This window comes from Abramis brama (assembly GCF_963993115.1).
Source record: "Abramis brama genome assembly, chromosome: 22".
NCBI lineage: Eukaryota > Metazoa > Chordata > Actinopteri > Cypriniformes > Leuciscidae > Abramis > Abramis brama.
The window spans coordinates 12956733-12973014 of NC_139984.1; the positions used below are offsets into that span (position 1 = coordinate 12956733).

The 16282-nt window shown below is 36.5% G+C and overlaps 1 protein-coding gene across 1 annotated transcript; it reads right to left on the reverse strand.

Moving 5' to 3' along the window:
- Window positions 1–77: 77 nt before the first annotated feature.
- ppp4r2a (protein phosphatase 4, regulatory subunit 2a) lies at window positions 78–15259 on the reverse strand. Its single transcript, XM_084098536.1, has 9 exons — window positions 15094–15259; window positions 14414–14495; window positions 9239–9409; window positions 8479–8572; window positions 8351–8388; window positions 8147–8221; window positions 7851–7988; window positions 4997–5295; window positions 78–1539 (listed from the first exon to the last, which is right to left on the reverse strand). The coding sequence occupies exons 1-9, from the start codon at window positions 15125–15127 to the stop codon at window positions 1202–1204; spliced, it is 1269 nt and encodes a 422-aa protein (XP_083954662.1). The 5' UTR covers window positions 15128–15259; the 3' UTR covers window positions 78–1201.
- Between the last annotated feature and the right edge of the window lie 1023 nt (window positions 15260–16282).

Consider the following 16282-nt stretch of genomic DNA (forward strand, 5'->3'; position numbering starts at 1 on the left):
TTGTGTCTATGACCTGATTATTCCAAAGAGTTTTATTCAGATAAAAGGTTAGAAATGCCTCAGATTAAGCATACCACTGCTTTTAACGTGAACTTTTATTGCTCTTCAGGAATACTGTTGAAAGCCCAAGCATTCAGTTCACATGGAGTTCATACAATTTCACTTTTCACAAAAGCAGTGAACACTTATCATAATCTACAAAATCTAATTTAAAAATTCTACATATCAAAAAGGAGCTGTGGAAATAAGTATGGGTCGGAGGGTATACATGTCTGTAGGAAGCATGTAAAGTACAGTTTAAGAGATGTGGGTGTTGACAGTGTTGCTCATTTAAACCTTCATACAAATGTTTGCCATTGTTTGATGAAACGAAATGAAAAGCTTATGACAAATAAGGATGGCTCAATAGTGGTTAAGCATATTATGTCAGTTGAAAAGACAGGCTCACTATATTAAGTTACACATTGCAACCAACAGCACTCAAGTATCTAGTGCATGGAAAATCACATTAGTCCATTTTAGAATCTATTTACCAGCATCAGTGGATTAATACATTTCGGTGCTATGCTGGGAAGGCAGTTAAAATCAAAGGATCTAAAAATAAAAGAAAAAGGAAATCTGTCTAATTCTGCTATTGAGCACTTCGTGCTACGAGCCAGCAGACGAATACAGAAGGCAATTTGGGAGAAAAGGGGTGTTCTCCTGGAATGTTTAGACACTGGTCTGCAGGTCAACGGGAATCCTGAGATCATTCGTTGACTAATCAAAACTAAAGGAAGTGCACACACACCCCTTTCCCCTACAAACATATGCACACATTCACACAAATTCAACCAAAGATTTGCCACATTTTCACTCTTAGAAGAGCAGGAGAAAGATTGATGTGAAGTGAAAGGTGTTGATAGATGCTCATGATTAGAACAGGATTACAGAAAACTGCCATGTACACAAGGCTTTCTTGTTATTCGATGGCAAATGCTCCCCTAAACCACCGGAAAGATGAGCTTCCAGTTTTTGAAGTTGAACCCATATTAAGTCAAGATGCCCTGAGAAGGGTCATAAGGAGGAGATGTTTTCACGAGAGGTCTTTAGGGACGTCACCGGATGCCCTCCTCTCCTGGTCTATAAAGGATCTGCTAAACTTGCAGGATAAGTGATTTTTGGGGTGTTTGTACAGTAGAGTGTAAAAATCAACAACGCCTCAGTCTTGCTCCATGGTGTCATCTGCAGTCTCTGAGCTGTCTGAAGTGATTTCTGCAGTAGTACTGCCCTCTCCTGCCGGCTCTGTGGAACTGCTGGGACAAGCAGATCGAGTCTCTGCGCTGGACACTCCCTCGTCACTGCTGTTTTTGCTGCTGCTGCTGCTGCTGCTGCTGACTGGGTCATTCTTCTCCTCGGCACCCTCTTCCCTCTCAGACTGCTGCTCTGATAGGTCCGATTCCCTGACGGTCGCCTGACTGTGGGAGGGGTCGGGGGAATCTTCCGAAGCAGATTTGTCGACCCCGTTTTCTACGACCTCTGACTGTGTACTGGAGGGTTCTGTAGAGAGAGGAGCAGAAAAGGTCATGTATGCAAACAGCTGCTGATATGCAAAGATATAATATATTAGCACTCACATGACCAAGCTGGTTGAAATAAAACACGAACAAATTTACATTAGTGACTTATTTTACACGGACTGAACCCAAATACTATGAATACACACTAGGAAGTTTAGAACAATTAAGATTTTTATAGGGTTTTTTTAAGCTCATGAAAGCTGCATTTATTTGATTAAAAAACAAAAACTAATATTTCACAATATTACCATTTAAAATAACTGTTTTCTATTGTAATATATTTTAAAATGTAATTTATTCCTGTGATCAAAGCTGAATTTTCAGCATCATTACTCCTGTCTTCAGTGTCACATGATCCTTCAGAAATCATTCTGATATGAGGCTTTATTATTGGTGCTCAATTATAAAAAATTGTTCTTATCAATGTTGACAACAGTTTTTACTGCGTAATATTTTGTGGAAATGGTAATAGATTTTTAGGATTTAATGAATAGATTCTTTAATGAATAGAAGCTTCAACGAACAGGATTTTATTTAAATAAATAAAAAACTTTACTGTCATATTTGATTAATGTAACCCTATTCATTTATTTTTCTTTATCTTACCTCAAACTTCTGAATGGTAGTGTATTACCGTTTCCACAAAAATATGAAGCGCAACGGTTTTCAACATTAATAATAAATGTTACTTGAGCATTAGATCTTCTTTTAACAAATTGCTGGCTATTTCAAGAACCAAATATAAAACTAAAGGAGAGCATTTGTAGTAAGGGCTCCAAACTTATGGAATAGTTTGACAATTAGATCTGCTGAATGCGTGTTGTCTGTTTTTAAATCTCATCTAAAAACTTAGTATTTTGTGATGTCTTTTTGTGTGCTTTAGGGTTTGATATTTCATATTTACATAAAGCTTGTTTATATATTGTGTATGACTATTCTTAATGATTGTGTTCTTATATTGTGTAAAGCTGCGTAGTGGCTATAAAAGTGCTATATGAATACAATTTTACTTGATCAGAATGATTTCTGAGGATCATGTGACACTGAAGACTGGAGTAATGATACTGAAAATTCAGCTGTGATCACAGGAAAAAATGACATTTAAAAATATATTGAAATCGATTTTTTTTTCTTTAATATTATTTCACAATAAGACCGTTTTTACTGTATTTTTTATTAAAAAAAATAAATTAAAAAAAATGCAGCCTTGGTGGCCTTAAGACGCTTTTCAAAAACATTAAAAATCATAATTATTCCAAACTTTTGACTGGTAGTGAATCTATGATGATTTTCAGTCACCCAGGCCATTGAGGAATGTTAAGCAAAATACAATCAATATATAGAATATGCTACAAGACTGAATGCATTTCTTAAAATGTCCCTAAAAATCCAAATAGGAACTTCTTTTTGTGAAATTTAAGTTTTATAAAGTACATTAATAATCATTATCATCAATAATCATAATTAAATTTAACATTTAACTAAATTAAAATGTTCTATTCCCATACTTTCATGTGCGTTCTTAGTTTTAACCTTTCTAAGATTCTAAAATATGTATAATAGTAATAATTAATAATGTGTCCAAACTTTTTACTGTTAGTGTATAACTGCAGAGCAACTCTTCATTTGTTGAAGGCATTCACAAAAGCTTGCAATGACACTGATTTTAAGACCAACTAAATGTCCAGTGTAAACACCACCAGACTGAAAGGCAGAGGGGGACGAGTCTGCTTTCTGAACGAGGCTGCGCACCAAACCTCCAAAATGGGATTTTGGGGTACGGTTTACGTGAACTCCAGTACCGTTAGCAAATGGGATCAAAGTAATCTGGTTTGTTATGTTGAAGCCAATTATAGTACAATGCATTTTTCAATGCTGCTCATGTCTGCAGAAATTGCCTTTGCTGTGCATGTCAGGATTTAATTTTGCTAGCAAAGGAAAAAAAAAGGGAAAAAAAGTGAACCAAAAAGCACTTTCCATTTTTGGCATGTTCTCATGAACGGTTACCTAGCAACAGTGGTAAACAGCTGACGCTAGTACTCATTTTGATCATAAAAATGCATTGCATTGTGGATCTGAGCCACATAATACAATATTAAAAAGACCTTAGGTGGAATGAGAATGAGACTAAATTTGAAAACAGCCTAAGATATATGCCAATAATCCAACAGCAATAAAGCATCCGATGAAGCCACTCTGATGATTGGCAAAACACTTTCAGTGAATGGAAAAGGTCCTGATGCTTCAATTAAAATGTACCTGACATTCTCAATCTCTGTCTATAAGGGGTGTAGTGGTTCTCGTTAAAAAACAATCGCACCATTCTCCACTCACGGTTTGGCAAGCACTTGCACCGCGGTTAATCTCAAATCTGACAACGCATCTATGATAAAGTTTGTTGGGGAAAAACTGTGTGAACCCCACAGTTCTGCTAATGAATGTTTCCAAACAGCCAATCTTTGTAAACTGTTTGATGCGAGTGCCGTACGCTCTAATATGAGCAGTCATTGACACCATCATTACCCGGGGGTTGATAATGCGCGAGCACAGGTGAGACCGAAACAGCACACATTGTCTTATGCGTTTAAACAGGAACTCAGTGCTAATTCAGACAGGCACAAAACAATAACGAGAGCACTGGGCAGGACTCGACAATAAGGACTGCCCGATGGCCCAGGGCCAGTGTAAAAGACACTCGGGACAGTTGACGGAGCGGACGGGCCAGAATCTTAATCCTTGGCAATTTAAACATTCAAGCGCAAGAAGACGCAAAAGAACATGGAAAGCCGCACTTCAGTCAATGCGCGACTACTAGATTGAGTTTGCTTTTCAAATCTTCTTATACTTGAACTGACAAAAATTGTCAACAAGCCCGTCTTGGCGAGTATCCTAGCAAACACGTCTTAAGTAAATGTAAACAGCCGAGAAAGACAACGCATGTGTGTGTGCAGTATCAGTTTACTGAATCTATGCATTATGTCTTAAAGTGACGGCAGCCTAATATCATCAATGTTCTAATGACTACTGTTCATCAAACAAAAGAAAGAGAACAATCACTCACTGCTCTTGACTGAAGAACTTTTTGTAACTTTAATAATTATTTATTTTCTTTTAATTTAAAGTGAAGATTAAATGCAGTTATTTTATATTTGATTAGTAATTTCTATATCTGAAAACTGTTAGATCTACCTGAAAAACCTGTAAAGCACTCTGTATTTTATTTGTATCTTTGATCTATTGTATTCTTTTGTACTATTACTTGTAGTTTGATGATTTGTTCTTATTTTATTTTTTATTTTTATTTGCTAGCAGCATTTTGCCCCTCAACATAGCACATACCGAACCGTACCGAAACCATGACCCTAAAACCGTGATACAAACCAAAGTGTGATAAATTTGAATACAGGATGTTAGAAGCAACTGTACAAAGGACATACCTTGGTCTTCAGCGACAAATTCGTCAGGTTTATTATCCTTCACCTCCGCAGTGACGTCTGATGAGGACTGCGGTAGATCTGATGAGCTCTCTGCTATTGATATGCAGGACAACGGCTTTTCAGCTGGTTCTTTCTCCATCCCATCTTCTTCTTCATCATCATCATCATCATCTTCCTCTTTGTCAAACTTGAGCCTCTTTGCTTCAGGCGTCTCAGGATTTGTTGCATCCTCATCTTCACAGTGTTTACTCTTCACTGGGCCGACGTGTGAACCTTCTGCTTCTGATGCTGAAGAGTCACTAAAAAAAAATATATATAAAAAAAGTTTAAGACTCCAAATACACACCATTACAGATCCATGAAGTCACAATTTAAGTTTCATGGCTTTTATTCCAACTGCCAAAGTCATGTATTTATTGCTAAAGTTTTTTTGTTTTGTTTTTTGTATGAAAACTAACAGATTTCATAATTTTTTTATATAGAGATGACATTTAAACTATCTTGGAAACTTTTTACTATGCCTTCATTTATTTTTGTTAATTTCAAATGCTTTAAGTATAAATTTGTTGTGGCTTTGTTTTATCAGACTTGAATCTTAAACTATGAAAATCTATCATAAAAATGATTGCGATGATCTAACAAATAGGGAAATAAACCTTCAATATTCATTATGTGAAAATTATCAATAAAAAAAAAAATAAAAAAAAGTGACTGCACCACAGTTGTGGTGTCATTTCCACCACACAATTCAATAGTTAAATTTTTTTTTTTTTCCTTCACCCCTAAAATCTAATTTTCCAAAGAGCAGGCATGTGATCAGCTAAAGACGAAAAAAGGAAAATGGCCCCATCTAATTACTATAATAAATATATCAAATTGAAAAAAGATATCATATATAATCTTATATTGCTATAATACATACTATTGTACTGTAAAAAAAATAATAATCATGATAATATTATAATACAACATATGTTATAATAAACGTATTAAGCTTATCGCTTCTCTTTGTTGACAACAACAGATTTATAAACGATTCTCATGACAAATTAACTGAAAACACAGTGCTGTTACAGTACTCAACAGTTACACCGTTGTGATTTGATGATCGAACTAAGCCAAATCACATTCTCACCACCATGCATTGTCAAAATTAATAAATAAAAAAAAGTAACCGGGCACCTGGCGAGTAACACCTTTTCAACGCTGATTTTTACTCACATTTGGCGCTTTGAACCCATGCTATTAGTGTCCCGCAGATGGCGCCGCGAGCATGTGCAGCGCTGTCAGGAGCGATCCGTGCATGAAATAAATGTATTAGAAAACGTAACATTTTGCAATTTATTTACTAATTGTTAAGTCCATTCCGCGATTTCAATCATCATACAGTAACCAGCATTTCGTCCCTCCAAAACCATTTTTTCCCTTAGATTTACGCAATTCACATGGGTCATACTTTTCAGTGCAGAAAATACGAAAATCCGTTAAAATATGGAAAAATCACATCTTTGAATGAGGCAGTCAATGAGAAAGGCAAATATCCTTTCAGTTAAACTGAATTTTTTTTTTTTGTGTCACTTTCTGCAATTGTCAAATTATGCAAAAAGTCAGAAAATATTACGAATTTGAATATGTAAACGATAGCTGTGAAATTAGTAACACACACACGCACAAAAAACCTGCATTCATCAAATCTTCCATATGGTCTTTAAACAGTGGGGCTACAAGGTTTGAACAAGAGGATCACATGCACACCAGTGATGTGCGGACAAGTAATAAAAAAATAACATTTCAATTAATTGCAGGTGGATGAGAGATTAATCAAGGAAAGCCAATCAAGGAAAACATATGCCTCAAGAACCTCCTAGTGGTCATTATATAAAACACAAAGGAAAAAACTTGCATGAGATATCGCTTAGGCCTAATAACTTAACAGCTTTAACTAAAAAATATTTATAAAAGGTTCCTTGCACGCACACCGAGTCCGAAATCTTCGCACGTTAAAAAATTAATACGATATCATGTGTCAATCACGTTAACACACTGCCTCCGAAACTTTCTTCCGTCATAAAAAAAAAAAATTCGGATCGAGTTCGATTTTCTGCGTTTTTCGCATCCATAGCAAGCATTTTAAGAGCCGTTTTGACAACTCAGAGCCATGAAATACTAATAAGAAAAAAACGCATATGAATATTTCAGACTTGCAAGTGCAAGGCCCTTAAGAGTGTTTTCCAACATGATGGAAATATTAAGGTGTTTAAAGCTTCATTCGCAGACTCATTTAGCTAAGGTGTTGCAGGGTCTACTTGTTTAATCAGCAATGGAGCAAAACAGATCTGAGAGATTTTTAAAAAAAGGAGAATTAAAAATAAAACAAACAAAAAGAAAGGAAAGTACAGTGTGGGAGCGTTTTACTGAAGTAGTTAACCAGTGCCAATCAAGTGCTGGGTGTGTGACGTATAACGGCTGTGAAGCAAAAGCCTTTGCTTAGGCTGAACATATTTAATTTCTTGTGCGTGTGTTCGGGAAGTTGCAGTGACGGAAACAGTGACATTCCAATTAAAGTTTGAAGGGAGTAAAGCCTGTGTGTAGGCTATTAATGAAATGTAATTTTGCCAAAGAAGAATTACATTTAAGATCAGCCTACTTCAGTGTAATACGTTACCATATCATCATGCTTAACACTGAGAATTAGACTAATTGTAATGTGACGATGGGGCACGGATATCTAAATCAGAGAAAATCATAGGTTCGGGTGTGCGGCGGGTGGATGATTTATTTTTAACAGCAGATTCGGGTGACGTTAGAGCTGATCCACGCATCTCTAATACACACACAGGCATTTGTGACTTACTTGACCGTTCTCTCCGACTGCTCGGAGGCCTGTTCTTTGCTTTCTGTGCTGTCGGGAAGGCCGTTGGTAGCTACACTGCTGGACAAGGAGAGTTTTGGTCTGTTCAGTGGCCTGGGTGTTCCTGGACCATTCACATTTCTATCACACAGACACATCAAAATCATCGGACAGTAAAATTAGTTTCATCTACTAGTCTCTCTTTACAGTGAGCAATAACATTTCAAACTGAATTGGTTTAGTGACCCATAAGGCTATTTTCAAAGTTTCCACAATGGTGGTTAAAGCGATAAACTCACCTATCTGGAAAAGCTGAAGTGTTGCCAGGGAACATGACACCATTCATCCTGTTCACACAACCTGACCCTTTTTTCCTTTAAAAATAAAAGATGCATAATAGTATTAAAGACAGCGGAATGGTTTTTAAAAACATTACAAGAATAACTAAAAGCTGCCCACACACACAAAACCATAAAATAGAGCAGGAAGAGAGTTTAACTCACTCTGAGGTAGGATACACACAACTGACCACCATCACATTCTGAAAACAAAATTTATAAGTTTTAATCTTCCTGATTCAGGGAAAAAACCTGTTCCCAAAGAATTGGTCATTTCATTAAACACAACATACCTTCTCCACACCCCTGAGGAACTTTTCTGTTCCTGCGTAGTTTCTTTTTGGCTCAGTAAGAAGCTCACAAAGACGCTGAATAGTGAAAGGAATCCTAAAGAAAAAAATCATTTTAAATTTTAATAAACAACTAGGGGTGGGAATCACCAGAGGCCCCACGATACAATAGCATCATGATTCTTAAGCCACAATAAAATATTGTGATTTTAAACATTTTGCGACATGCTGAGTATTGCAGTAAAATGCATTGCGATTACCTTTTTTCAACAGCAAATGTCCCCAAAGGAAAACTTTGTCCATATACGTTTTTATCTAATAAGATAAAGTTCTCAGTCTGTTCATTTCTCATCTTCATATCCATCTCCTTCGTTCAATTTTTTCCTTCCTCATATTTTAGACATTTTAATAGAAATTACAGTTGTCAAGTGAATTTTTTTTGCACATTTGAAGCCAATGTAGTTGTTTTTAAAATACAAATTATGTGAATGTGCTTCCTTAAAACACCGCTCACTGTGCGTCTCCGAGAGAGAAATGATTTACTCGGTCTGATCGTGAAATTACAGCTGAGAGAAAGATTTCAAATTATTATTATTTCCCGTATTTATGCACAATAATCGCAATCCTGAGCTAAAATTCAGGCGCTAAATCAATTAATACTTGGCCTCCATTTATAAATAAAATAGCCCCACTCAAAATAAAGATTATGCCATATCAATGTTTTTCCCCACCTCAACCGTGAAATATGTCAGCTGTCTCTTACCCGTTGTATCCATTGACGATTTTGAGAATCCTCTGCTTCATCTCCTCAAAGGGAATGTACTCAACGTTAGGATTGGCAGGTCCCCGTTGCTCTGGACACGAGGCTTTGAAATCATCCATCACTTTCTCCAGTTTGAAGAGGAAGTAGTTTTTAAACTGAGACCACTGAATGCTGAGGAATGTTGTAAATGATTCAATAAAGGAAATTAGAAACTTCTCTATTCTAACAGTTTACTCTCACAACACACTCTGAACGGGTAAAATCGTGTTTAAAGTCAGCATGAAAAGAAAATTATGATTGCCATTTCCACTCTATTGTGATGTATGTCTGAGTGAACCGGCTTCTCAAACGAGAAGAAATGTAGGGCGAGAGCGAGACATCAGAATTGAACTGTTGTTGTTTTCTAATTGATGCGATCTCATGTGAGTGGCAGGTGCTGAAGGGGAAGGGTTATTATTGTCCCACCCTCACTACAGTGCAACCTGTCACTCACATGAGATCAACCAATAGCAAACCACAACCATCCAATCAATTCCCTATAGACAAAATCAAGCCCTGACCTACATTTGTGCTTGTTTAAGAAGCCGTTTCACTAGTATATACGTCACAACAGGGAAGAAAAGACTATAGAGAATGTAAAGATAACATCACAATGTGTTGAGTTCTGGGTAACTGTCCTTAGACCTCATATCAGGAGGATCGCGCTGCCTTTCTGCTAAGGCAGTGTGATTGTGAAATATATCGCCATTGTAGGTCATTAACGCTGCATCAAGACATGCATTAACTCGCATCATCATTCAGTGAGAAAATTTGACAACACTATACCTTTTTTCACCTTTTCTACGTGTAAAAACACTATGGGAAGCAGGTTGAGGGGGTGACGAGAAGACGTTGGATAACAAGTCTATTAACATTGACACTGATTAAACCCATTGAATATCACTCAATAAAATAATCACATTGCTGAGTGTTTTTGAAAGTTTAGCATTTTGTTTGGTTTAACATTACCTTTGCGGATATGACTGTTGCAGTTTGTCGGCTTGTGAATTAGCAGAACTTGCACGCAGCCACTACAAAAACAGTTTACAAGCTTCTAGGGATTGACTTTGGCTGTCTTGTGTAGAAATAAATATATCTGTGTCGGTGTCTGTCCACTGAATGTGACCCACATTCTCTGATTCCCCATCATGACCATGGGGAAGTGGATATTTACAATGACAACAATAAAACGTTTCCAACTAAAATATGGATCGACTTCTTTCCGCTTGTTGAACACGTTGTTGTTGACTTATTATCCCCATGGGGAAATTGTGTTTCAGTGAGTTTCATCATGCGTTCACACACAAAAAAACAAACAATGTAAATGTACTAAATCTTTCAGAAATATTTAGCTTAAGGTTTAACATGTCACACCAAGAAATAACTTGATCAAAACAGGTCCAAGACTGTCCTCATCCCCCCGGAATAACTAATGCAGTATCATCCGCAAATTTAATTGCGTATCTCCCTGGAAGGGTACTACTTATACAGTTGCTTGGGTACAAGATGAACAATAAGGGTGAGAGGACACAGCCTTGTGGGGATCCAACATTAATAATTTGTTTCTCAGACAGTGAGCCACCCACACACTTGTTGAACTCGGTTCCTTAATAAGTCCTGCAACCACAGAATCAGTCCTCAATCTAGGAAAAACTGTGGCAAGTCTTTCAACCAAAACAGACAGCAGGATATTATTAGGATTTAAGATGCGAGTAAACAATATGCAACAATGTTAAGATTGCTTCATCCACTCCCTTGGTTTGACACTAGGGTTTAGCGGTATACTACCAGTATGACAATATATCGCAGTATGAACACGTACGATTATCATATCATGCACATTTGCTTATCTACGGAATTAGGGAAAAACATTAAACATTGACAAACTAAAAACTAATTAGACATTAGACAAACTAAAAACATTTAGTTTGGTTGTCCTCGAGGATAGAAATCCAATTTGTAAAAAATGTGGTGGCTGCAAAAGAAGGCAGTACATCAAACATGTTCGCCTATATTTGAGAACACCATCCCTCCGTGCAGATAAAGGTATGTCCCGTTTATAACTTAAAGGGATGGTTTGGAGTAAAATCAACCTAGGGTCCTTTGCACCATGACCTCGAGCCATGACCTTTTTTTTCCCCCTTGGTTGAACATTATTAAAGTTAGAGCTTATTTACAGAAATCAGCCGGATGGCTTAGTGCAGGCGCTAATGGATCCTATGATGTATCTCGTAAATTACCCCACTAATAATGCCTGGAATGGTACCAAACTTCTACAGTAGTACAAATAGGTTCTGTACTCATTAAACGAGGCATTGGAAAGTTTGTAAGTACATCAGGAGTTTATTTAAGTAACACTCGCCTGACGGCTCATGCTATTGCATAAGGTAGTGTAACGACGCCCAGTTCCAGGAATGCACTAATATTTTGTTGGTAGTACCAGTTTGCAACAATTATTAGTTAACACTAAGTTGTTAACACTTCGGAAAAAATAATAATTTGTTGTTACACTACATCCTTATGCATCGCTTTCTGCCAGGACTTTTACATGCTTTTCCCAAATCACTGAAGTGATGTCGACGTCCGGGTTAGCAGTAGCACGAGCCGTCAGGCGAGTGTTATTTAAATAAACTCCTGATGTACTTACAAACTTTCCAATGCCTCGTTTTATGAGTACAGAACCTTTTATGTGTACTACTGTAGAAGTTTGGTACCTTTCTGGGCATTATTAGTAGGGTAATTTACGAGATGCATCATAGGATCCATTAGCGCCTGCACTAAGCCATCCGGCTGATTTCTGTAAATAAGCTCTAACTTTAATAATGTTCAACCAAGGGAAAAAAGGCTTCTGGGGGGGTGTTTGGCTCGAGGTCATGGTGCAAAGGACCCTAGGTTGATTTTACTCCGAACCATCCCTTTAAGGGCGTATGATTTCAGAAATGCAGAAGGAAATGCGGAATCCAGTCTATCACGTAAAACGTGAAAGAGATGTCACGCAAAACACGTGAATTGATGGATGGATAATTAAGTATATTGAAAGCAGAGCTGTACAATAAATCAAATCGTGCAATGGACTGTGAATATTAAAGCGCAAAAGACTGCTATATAAGTACATAACCTGCTTATTCTGCATGAACATATCCAGAGCTGCTCTGAGAGAATGCTTAAAGAGCATTTCATCATTTCATTTGAGAAATACCATTGTCAAGGTTTTAGTTTAGTAAATCAGTGTTGTGCAGCACTTTGCCAAAAAAATAAAAGGAAAAAGTTATTTTAATTTGATTACATTTTAAAATATTAATCAAAATGTTAAGCATTTATTTTCTTACCGCCGTTTTTGATATATTTGTATTAAATCATAAAAAGAAAAAATACATTTCTCTATTAATCTTAAAAATGTTAATTATTAATGAGAAAATAAGTTGTTAATCTAATTCATAATCAGTTCTGAAATTTAATTGATTAGACATGTTTCTGATTATGGAAATTAATAAACAAAAACAAATGGTTTCAAATTTGTTATAATAAAGCATTTGTTCAACCAAAAAAAAAAAACTGTTTTCATTCATTTAAAGGCACAATATGTAACTTTTTTGCTTTAAAAATAGCAAAAATCACTATATCTATGTTATATATATTTTTTAGTTGTGTACTTACATTATCCCGACTGTTTCCAACAACTTTTAAACCAGGAGAAATTTGTAATTTAATTCGAGAAACGTCCCATTTCTTTATTTCCGTTTTGTCGCCGCCAATGCCGTCATATCCGCGTTATCCCTGGTTTCCGCTCGTGCTGCCATGGCAACCAGAGTTATGAACCAGAGCCGTCTGATAGTAACCAAAGCGACTGACGCGGACAACTTTGTAGTTCGCAATGTCTATTTGCACGCTGTTGTTGTTTTCTTCAAACATTATGGACCATGACAAGCAGACTTTGGATGAAAAAAGGAGAACTAAAACGAGAATCAATATCAGCGCGGTGTTTTCGAGATGCTGAGAGCTCCCATAGACAGTATATAAACGAGAGCTCCACGTCCGAGACTTCGACCGCTCCTACATGTACTTTATTAAACAGGTGAGCACATTTACATAAAACTAATCAATGTTTTATACAATTTATACAGTTCAACAATGATAAAATGTCAGAATATGATCTGTATGTTATTCTAATGTTGATCTAGTTTACTGCTAGTCTCATACAGACAGACGAACACATACATTTCAACACATTCAAATGCAGTTTAGTGTGATAGTGTAATGTTAGACCAAGTGAAACAACGCTGCGTTACCTCACAAGTTTAATTTGTCTAATAAACTGACCTGTGAGTAGTAATTCTGCGTGTAGTTCGGTAGAATGAAATGTCCATATTCCTTTTATATCCGTGGGACTCGCGTCGCGTTTGGAGCTGATAGCTGTCTCTTAGCAATCCCGAACTGCTTCATATCACAGTCATGATAACATCGATGTATTCAGTCATTCATAAACATTATTAGATCGGTCGGCTTGACGTTGACGACAAGATCCATAATTCTTAGCAAATGTTGCATCATCAATCTACGCCTTTGTTATTGTAAATAGGTTAGCGACCCCTAGTGGCGAAAAATGCCATACTGTGCCTTTAACGCTCATGTTAACTGATGATAATAAGAAGAATTGATTGTTCAATACAGTATACCGTGAAACCGTGATATTTTTTGAGACAGTTATCATACCGTGAAAATCTCATACCATTACAACCCCATTTGACATTATTATTTGGACAACTTTACCATGACGGCTGAAGCAGCAGCAAGTGCCCAGCGTGTGACACTGCTTTCATTGTAAACAGAATTCTGTAAAACCGCAGTGAAAATGTCAATTTATTATGCAATACAATATGAATATTAAATCAAGTCAAAAACATATAAAAAAGTGCAGGTATCGGTATTAATTTCAGTATGTAGCATAGGGCGACCCTCTACAGATGGAGGCACCGCCCCAGAATGCAACGCGGTGTGATGTAACTTCACTCTCCATTGCAATTTCCATTTCATGCTGACTTTAAAATACTTGTGAATAACGCAATATTATCTCTACAATAGCATAAACTAAAGAGCATTTGACTCTGAATCTGTCTGTGAGAGTGTTGGACTTACATGGTCTCTCCTGTTCTCGCAACATGCGATAGAAACTGATCCAAAATCGGGCAGGTTTCTTTTTCTCCTTTCTTCTCGAAATCTACAGTGAACAGAGTAAACAATAAAGCTTCATTAATATCATGTGAAATGTTTATTTCATTCTATTGTGTTTATCAAAATGACTGACATTTTATTGTTATTGCCTGTCATCGCTTGTAGTGTGCGTTCACGCGGTTATTTTGTATGAAAAATGCCAATAAAGCACTTTGAAATTGACATTTCTGCTCCAGACTCCTCTACAAAGTTAAGTCACACAAATAAGCGACCGACAAACTTTTTTTTGCTGACTATGCAGCTAAGTCAATGCAAGTAAGAAGTTTCAGACAGTAAATAAGCGACTAAACCTGTGTATTCTGTGTTCACATAACAGCAGTGTAGCTCACAGCTAACCGGCTTTCTATCTGTTCCCGTGTAGCAAAAGACTTTATCAACTTCAGACGTGGTACATCTACAAGATAAACTCATACACATTATCTGTGTATTGTTGAGAATCGATCCAAATCGATTATTAGTGATATTTAAAGCTTTTCCGGCATGACCAGCACCTAGCATTGGCTGCTAGTTTGATTTCCTAGCTTAGCTTCCAAGCTAACGAATTTGCCAAACCTTTTCTGTTATTCATTATTTGTTAGCGGTACCTCGAAATGCTTCCAGAAGTGTATCGATTTCCATTGTGGAGGTATGTTTGCTACTCTCTGGTCTCTCTGAGTCCTGCTGGAAACAGAAAGATGGCAACAGCGACACAGAGAAAACAGCAGCAAATCTTTAATATGGCGCCGATGACGTCACTGCCCGACTGCCGCTACTGAGCATGCGCCAGGTCTGGATGTTTATGGAAAGTGTTCATTTTGCATAGAGGAGCAAGACACAATCTTGTTTGTTGCTAATATGTTAGATATATTAAACTGTAAACCCTGTGCATCAGTCTACGTCAAATAAAACGTTGAAGGTATAACAAGCAGAACTTGTAACATTTCTACTGTATATATATTTAGACTTTTAGACAGAGGCAGTGATTTCTCAGTCTAGAAAGAGCATAATAAAGCATTTCTGTTTTTTTTTTATCTTTTATGTCTTGCTTATGAGGTTGCATTGAAATAGTACTTACAATGCCATCTAATGAAGAATATCATTGAGGACTAACTAAATAATAGCATAAGAATTTTGGATACATACATGCATACATAAATACATATATACATGCATGCATACATACAAATGACATCTGAATTCTCACAGAGTGCTAAAAAGAGTGTATGTGGATCTGATCTGACTTTGCTGTCATTTTCTAATCTACTACTTTCTTCTTCTTTTTTGAATTGCATTATTAAAATGAAGTTACGTGCAAAACCTGATGATCATGATTTGAGATAATCCAAAGTGCATCTTGTGCTTCAATAGAAGCAAGAACATCTGACCATTTGTGCTAAGTCACAAGATCACTACATCATTTACTCATTTAATTAGGGAGTTAACTATTTATTTTTCAAGTTACTGTATATCAAAATCATGTTTTTCTGCAGACAAACCAGACTGGGAGACCAACTAAAACCAGCAAATCATCTTAGGCAGGTTTGAGCTGTGTTTTTTGTTTTTATATCCAGAGTTGTTTTAAGTCCTAAACATTTTTTCTTATTTCCAGGTTCGAATTACATTTTGATTCCCAGTTTTTCATTTTCAGTGTGTCACTCTATATCCTATAAAACATGCCATCATTTATTTGTTTGTTATTTAGTTGCATAGGTTAGGTTACAATACAAGTATGCTGTATAGTTTTCCAATGAGCACATTTCTTTATAAAACATTTAGACTTTTAAACGTGCGGAG